We start from the raw sequence: 8,239 nt of genomic DNA, 5'->3' as shown, positions 1-8,239 counted from the left end.
CATTTCATATTAGTCTGATATAGTACTAGAGGGATGAATACATCTTATCACATTGATTTGGTACCAGTGGAATATGTTCATTTCATACTTGTCTGATATAATACTAGAAGGATGAGTACATCTTATCACATTGATTTGGTACCAGTGAAATATGTTCATTTCATACTTGTCTGATATAGTACTAGAGGGATGAGTACATCTTATCACATTGATTTGGTACCAGTGGAATAAGTTCATTTGATATTAGTCTGATATAGTACTAGAGGGATGAATACATCTAATTACATTGATCTGGTACCAGTGGAATATGTTCATTTCATATTAGTTTGATATAATACTAGAAGGATGAATACATCTTATCACATTGATTTGGTACCAGTGGAATAAGTTCATTTGATATTAGTCTGATATAGTACTAGAGGGATGAATACATCTAATTACATTGATCTAGTACTAGAGGGATGAATACATCTTATCACATTGATTTGGTACCAGTGGAATAAGTTCATTTTGTTACAGTTTGATATAGTACTAGTGGGATGAGCACATCTTATCACATTGATTTTATTGAGTTATACTATTAGTGTAATTTGGTATATATATAGTTCTTAAGATTTTTTTGGTATTGTATTAATTGGTTCAGTACAGTTCATATTTTCTGGTATGGTATTACTGATACTGAGTACACTTCATAATCCTTTAAATCCAACAACAATAGGAAACAGCTAATTACTTTAGATACAGTTTTTTTTTCTTTTGTGAAAACACATTTTTGAATCTTCATTCAATCTTCTATTCCTTTTTATTTTTATCAGTTTTTTATTTAATTAATATTGATTTTTTAAACGTTTGTGTATGGTTTTTCAAAGGGTCAAAAACTAAAATGTAACATAAATTAATCACGAAATTTTGGTATTTTTTGTGATAATTTGCTCTTCATCAAATGGTTTTTACTCATGTTTATTTAATTAAGCAATTATTGGTTACCCTTGGTTTGAAAAGTTTGATACAGATGTGATTCTGAAAAGATGTTTATATGCAGAATCATGCAGTAGCTTCAAACTATGATAACTTTTAAAAATGTTTGCACTTTTTTGTGACCAATTTTGATTGAATTATGCACCCGTTAATTCCACAAGTAGTCTATGCTTGTAAGGGTCTGAAAAGAAACATTGTGAGGAGTTTAAAATGATTTAAGTAAAAAGAAAAAAAACTACAGCTTCGAAAGAGAAATTTCCAATTCTCATTCTGGAATTATTCATTCATCTATAATTATATGATGTTTTGGTTACCATAGTTTCACTATTGTAAAAAAATTACAAATGAAAGAGTCTAATGTTTATGATTCCACAAAGAATTGCACATGACTCATCAGTTACACAAGCTTTGTGCACATTTCTTCTTTAAAATCAACATCTGCTGTAAAAGTAAATTATATGGTTTCAGATTTCTTATAATTGATTGTTATCTTGAACTGAGCATGGTTTATTTATATGACTTAAATATTTTGTGTAATATATTGTTGCTTTTAACCTTATAGTGAATACCATTGAGGTTAAGTATCTCCCTTAACTTTTAAAACACATTCCTAAACTACTTATGCAACAAAATGCTTGTGGGATTTTGATCTTTGACTTTTATTTAGCTATTGAGAATGTAGAAGACCGAGTGTTTTCATTAGAAAACAAACCTGTCATACTTCCTATTATATAACCTTCTTTTTTTTAGGGTTATTGAAATACATTATGAAAAACAGGAAACCTGTGTAGGCAAGAGTCTCCAGTAAATTTCTAAAGAACTGAAATTAACATTTCGTTTCTGAGTTTCCTTCACATTTATTGAATTTGTCACTGTCATACAATCGTTCAGTTTTATATCTGTCCGTTTGAGATACTAGAGAGAAAAAATTAGGATGTTCTGAATGACAATTCAAAACTGTTCACAAAAAAGTGTAAGCAACCCTTCATATTCATTTTACAGTTTCTCTAAATATTTGCTTTTTTATGTTTTGCTTTGTGACAGAGAAAACACTTTTAACACAAGCTTGCATCCCATAACTTCTGCTGTTATCACAACAACTATTACTACGACTACAGCATCCATACCAACTTACATGACAACAGCTCCACAGGATTTTTACATGAGGTGATTGTATAGTACATTTATTCTTCTACTGTCAGTCAGATGAAGTTAAGATTTTCTTAATTTGTACTGATATACAGAATATGTTTAGTAGTTAAGACTTTAAATACTTCCAAACCTAGCAGTTGGAACTATTCTCATGGATAATCTCAGCTGTTTCTCTTGCCTTATATATAATTTGCTTGATATTTGTTAATTGTAGTTTGTAGTTTATTTACTTTTCTGTTAATTTGGCAAAGTAAAACATTTAAAAAAAATTCTCCACACATTGTAACAGATAAAGGAAATGAATAACAAAGTGTTTGAAATGTAGTTTTCACTTGTAATAATTTTCAGTTAAAAGAATATTCACAGATTTGTTAAAGGAACAAACCTTAGTAGTGTGTTTTCAAAGTTACAATTGTTTGAAATGTATATTCTATTCTACATACACTGGATTCAATAAACCAACAGATTGAAGTTCAGTTTTCCTTCATGAATTCAAGTTGAACAATCACAATTCTCTACTGTGATTAATCCAACTGTGTAAGTATGGACTATTTAAACTATAACCCAGGAAAAACTCATGAATTGTGATTTTCTTGCTGACTTATTTAGTTGCTATATTTCAAACATTCGACTGACTGTTTTTAGAAGAATGTTTTTTTAATTAGAATTGAAAATAAGGTTTTATTTTCTAAATTTTTTAAGTAATTTCTACTTAAAAATTAGGTTAAAATTTTAAAATTCTTGAATGAGTTAGTAGCCTAATGTTTAGGCCAATCATAACTCTGAGGCCTATCAATCAGAACATGAACACATAATTCGTGAAACAAAACAATATATCTGATACTGTTACAAAGAAAAACATTATCAGAATTATAATTCTGTGTACCGCTTAATAAATTTTGATCAATATTTGCTGCTACTGTTTACCAGTGTATATGTTTTCTCAGGAAAAAATCATTTTACCAAATTAGTAGTTATAAAGTTTGGGGGGTATTATTTAATTCCACACTGGTGTCACTTGGAAGTTTGTGTGTCACATAAACTAAAACTTTTTTTTCTTGAGTAATGATATTTTAAGCTTTTTTTTAGTAAGTATGTTTTTTTTAAAGTTTTATTTAAAAAAACCAGCAAATGTGTTGAAACGAATTAACTACTTTAAATATTTAAGAAAATGAGAGAGTTCAGCAAGCTTGTTTTTCATACATATATTAAAATGAGAAAAGAAAAAATACTTGGATGGCTTGTATTTTGTAGATTTGTAAGGGAAAATGTATATATGAAGATCTTTCTTTCAAACTTAAATCGTAGATACCGGGAACATAATACCTTCCATCAATAGAAGAAAGCTCATTAACTTAGCTAAGATGACAGACCTTCTCACATTTTATGGATGTTTCTCAACAAACTTTATACCATCTTCTGGAAAATATTAACTCTGTAACATGTCCAAATAGTGAGAACCACCATGATAGACTGAACGGGAATTTAAATTTCTCAGAACTTCATTAACACTGAATAAACATTGTCAGCAGTACTTTTGAGTTAACTTCTTGTTGAAAAACTAAATGGGTAGCTTATTTTTTATTGTTTTTTGTTAGAAACTGAAAATGCTGAGAACTTTGTACCAGTAGTATTCCTTGATCATCCAATTATTTATCTATCTAATTGATATTGTGTACAGGATATCTGAAACAGAAAGGTTTAAAAAGATGTCTATCATATCCACCATATAATAAGAATAAACACCATTGATTATGGATGAGCAGTAGAAAAAAAGTGTGAAACCTTGGAAGTTATCTCAACATATATAAAAAAAGATCACCCATAAAAAGATAGTAGTCTAATTTTAACTTGGTTTCAATCTGTCTTAATTAGGTATTTAAGGTTAGTGCAGAATGTCGCATCTTTTTTTTCAGTAATTAAATAAATACCATAAAATATCTTCAGAAAGTATTGTTTAAAAATGTCCAGTCACAGAAATTATGTTTTTAGATTGGATAACTAAGATACAGTAAGATACAAGTTGTGATTTTAATAATAATCAATTAGTTGGTTGAAACTGAGATACTTAACATATTGATAGTCTCACAATCAAGTAATGTTTAAAAGAAATCTGTTTGTTGTTGTTGGGAATACATATATACTATGACAGTACTTTGATGTGATGGATCAAAGTTTTACTATTCAGCTTTAGTAAGAAACAGTTCATACCTTTAACTTGCTTCAAAGAGTGGATTTTAAAACTGTTGTGAAATTGAAAGCTGTTCCTTGACTTTTTATTTCTTTTTTCATTATGACTGTGAAAATTTCACTGCCCTCAAGCAGAATAATTCCATTCTTTTGGAAATAGTAAAAAACTTAAATCAGTTATTTTGTGTTCAAGATGTAAAAATCTAATTTGACAGAATATATTTCTGTTATCAGCTGTTACATCTATCTAATCCCAAGTATGTTTTTAAATCAACAAAGAATTTTAAATTTTAGGATACATTGAGCTCATAATCTTATGAGTTTATAAATAAATAGTTATTGCTGTTTTTTTATCAAAATATAAAACCAAATCTTAAAAGTTTCTCTTTTCATATGTTTTTGCTTGTAAGTATTTGGTCTATGTATTGATTTATTTTTTGTTTAATTCTTTATAACTGAGGTACATTTCTGCTTTTCTGTACAAGTATATCAAATTTCAGCAGTTTTGTTTTAATATTATTTTACTACATGCTTATTTTCATTAAATACAAGAAATAACTTTTGTTTTTGTATCTTGTCATTTCTGTTTGTTTTTTCTCTCTCTCACTCTGTTTGGAGTATTTTTCCTGAAATGATAGCATTTCACTTGTTTAAAATTTTCTTTTCTTGTATGTGTAATGTTCAGTAGAGACACATGTTTCACTCATATACCACTGATGGATGGTGGTTTACTGAATTCTACCTCCCCCTTCAGTTCCACCCATTCTTCTCAAGATTCACTGCACAAAACACCACCAAAGAAGAAAGGTTTCAAGTCATCTCTTGGCAGGTTGTTTAGCAAGAAGGAGAAGGTGAAGACAAAAGAAGTTTACAGTAAAGAACTTATCCAACAGGGTCAGTTCCAGTTTTGCTTTATTAGCTTAATATTTCATAATACCTATAAAATAAAATGTACTAGATCCCTGTTGGTGAGAATTTTGGTATTTGGAAGATAACATTTTAAATGTAACATAGTTGACTGTTTCAGCTAAATATCAATTCACAACACAATTGAGGCAGGATCAAATTAATTATATGTTTCTGCTTTTAGATTAAAATCAAAACAGGTTTTGTTCTTCAAGTCTGGCAGTATTTAATCACTATTCATAAAACGAAGTATGTAGTAATAAACATGTTTGGCGGGGACCGTTCAAGTTTTATCTATTTTATTAGATACTTCGTGTCTGTGATCTAAACTTCCTTTTGTTATCATTGTCATATAAAGTTTAACAAAAAGAGTCTAAATAATGGTTAAAAAAAAAAAAGAGTAAACTTTCTGCACAAAACTTTAACCCTAAATAGTAATTGAATTTTTATCAAAAACAGAAATATCATTTTTCTGATGCTTGACATCTTTAGTTATCAGAATACAATGGTAAAACAGGTGTAGACTGAAATGTTGCTTAGGGATTAGTTACTACATGAAACTAATGTGTTACTACATGAAACTAATGTGTTCACTGATGAATTCTTCATACACTGTATGTGTATATAAGATGGAATTACTTGGGTTTCTGTATCTCAGCTATACATGAGGATATTTTTTCAAAAAGTAGTCTATCCTCGGAAAAGTGCAGGGAACATGTCACTGCATCCACCATGAAAGTTACACCTACAATAGTTAGCCATATAAAGCTTATACGGCATACCAGGAAATTACTGATTAATTAAAAATATTTACATACGACATCTATGAAATAAAAGGCTCATCAGGTAAATAACGTGAATATTTCTTTTTCTGGATATAAATATACTAACCAGTTGAAGTACAGGTATTTTTTATGTACCTAAGAGAAATAAATGAGACAATTCATATAATTAATCATCAAAATTTATAAGACATTTATAACCAATAAAACAGGACCCACACAACAGGAAAACGAAGTAATTACTAGTGATTCACTGAGCTTAACAAGTGGAGGTTTGGGACAAAAAGCTGACTTTGACAGGCGCACAAAAAAGAAGTAAGTCATTTTCTATTTATTTATTTTTTTCTCACTTAAAAGATTTGTTGTCCAAAAACCATATTATTCTACTTACAGTATTCAACATTTTAGGTAAATGGTTAAATCAGATGTAATAATATGTGCAGTAGAAGTTACAATCTTATCCTAACTTTTTCAATGTACATTTTGCCGTAGTTATGGTGATTTCTCCCTTAGTATGATTGTGAAGTAGATACATAATCAAGTTGCTGCTTGTTCCCATTAAAATAAAGAAAGGGCCAAGTGTTTCCCAATCTTTGTTTAACTTACCCTTTTTTTTTCATTAAATTTTGGCCCAGCACGGCCAGGTAGATAGGGCAGCAATCTGAGGGTTGCAGGTTCAAATACCCGTCCCACCAAACATGCTCGCCTTTCAGCTGTAGGGGCATAGTAATTTGACGGTCAATTCCACTATTCGTTGGTAAAAGAGTAGCCCAAGAGTTGATCGGTGGGTGGTGACTAGCTGCCTTCCCTCTTGTCTATCACTGCTAAATTAGGGATGGCTGGTGCAGATAGCCATCATGTAGCTTTGCACAAAATTCAGAAACAAATATTATAATGCTTACATAACTTGGATAACTAGGAAGTTTGTTTGTACAAATATGGTTTGTACAAAATGTCTTCTAATTATGGATTCAAAAAGCACTTTAGTGAAATCTAGACAACTGTACACTTAAGTGTTTCTGTCTTTTTAAAACATATATAAAGCATCTAAATTTAAGTATGACTTAAGCATAAGACACTCGATGGATGTCAGATATATTTTCTTCTGATTACCATCTGATGGCTGACTTGTCAGTTTTGTAGATGTTTTCATTGTAGAAAAAATATTATGCTATTTGAACCAGTAACACTGCTTTTCAGCCCAGATAATGGAATAATTATTCAAAACTAAATGTTTGGTTTAGATGTCACAATCTATTTTATAAGTATTAACATTATTGCTTGTTCTTAAACCTTATTACCTATCTTAAATCAGAATTTAAGTATTTCATCTTCCTCCTCTTCCTTTGTCACATATGCATTTTTATAGAATACATATTTTTGGGATTGTTAGCAAAAAAAATATAGATCAAAAATGAGGTATGGATTGGAGTTGCAAATTTTAAGAGGCATTCTTAACCCAAACTGGTCATTTGAAGCTGATTAGAAAGCAAAAAGTTGTCATGTCCATGAATGCATTCCTGTTTTACACATTGTTGGTTTTAATAAATATATATTTTAAAAACAGGCACGAATTACTGGCAGAGTCTATGAAAGCTGGAACACCATTTGCTCTGTGGAATGGTCCTACTGTTGTAGCCTGGTTGGAGGTTTGTATGTCAAAGTTGAAAAAATTCAGTTTATTAGATGTTATACAACATTATTTAGCATACATATGGTATGGTCAAAGTGTTAATGTCTAGTTTAAGACTTGCATGTGAAAAATTTAAAACAAAATGCAACACTCCTAACAGTTTCTGTTGTTTGGTGAACTCTATTTTTGTAATATCACGTAATGATAATGAAAGTGTTTCATTTCTCGAACTACAAATTTTACCGTTATGCAGCTTCATCAACTAGTGATAGGCCTAATTTGATTAAAAATGTGAAACAGTCACTTGCTAATTGTATCTATAACTTCATCAAAACACCATTACAATATTCACAAACCTGAAGTAACAGACAAACTAACAGGCTTTTTTAACTAAATTAAACCAGCACTGTAGTAGACTCATTAAATTACATATATATATACACACAGAAACATGTGCATATACAATAGCTAAATGTTTGTCTGTCTGTCATGATCTGTATGTCCTGAACAGTTAATCGTAGAACAAATATATATATATATATATATATATATCAAAATGCTTACTTTCAACAGTACAATACAGGAAAATTATTAATTT

The 8,239-nt window shown here is 29.7% G+C and overlaps 1 protein-coding gene across 1 annotated transcript in view; it reads left to right on the top strand.

Annotated features, from left to right (window-relative positions):
- The window catches only part of LOC106462292 (liprin-alpha-1-like), a gene marked incomplete at its 3' end in the record, with an annotated part of 50,889 nt that overhangs the window by 30,419 nt on the left and 12,231 nt on the right, over positions 1 to 8,239 (top strand). The window contains exons 15-18 of the mRNA XM_022389496.1: positions 2,023 to 2,145; positions 5,006 to 5,214; positions 6,221 to 6,323; positions 7,576 to 7,657. Of these exons, the coding sequence (XP_022245204.1) occupies positions 2,023 to 2,145; positions 5,006 to 5,214; positions 6,221 to 6,323; positions 7,576 to 7,657 (517 nt within the window). The remainder of the gene's footprint in view (positions 1 to 2,022; positions 2,146 to 5,005; positions 5,215 to 6,220; positions 6,324 to 7,575; positions 7,658 to 8,239) is intronic.

Source organism: Limulus polyphemus, unplaced genomic scaffold, assembly GCF_000517525.1.
Source record: "Limulus polyphemus unplaced genomic scaffold, Limulus_polyphemus-2.1.2 Scaffold1135, whole genome shotgun sequence".
Classification (NCBI taxonomy): domain Eukaryota; kingdom Metazoa; phylum Arthropoda; class Merostomata; order Xiphosura; family Limulidae; genus Limulus; species Limulus polyphemus.
The sequence above is the reverse complement of the archived record's forward strand: the minus strand, read 5'-3'. Positions and strand labels throughout refer to the sequence as shown.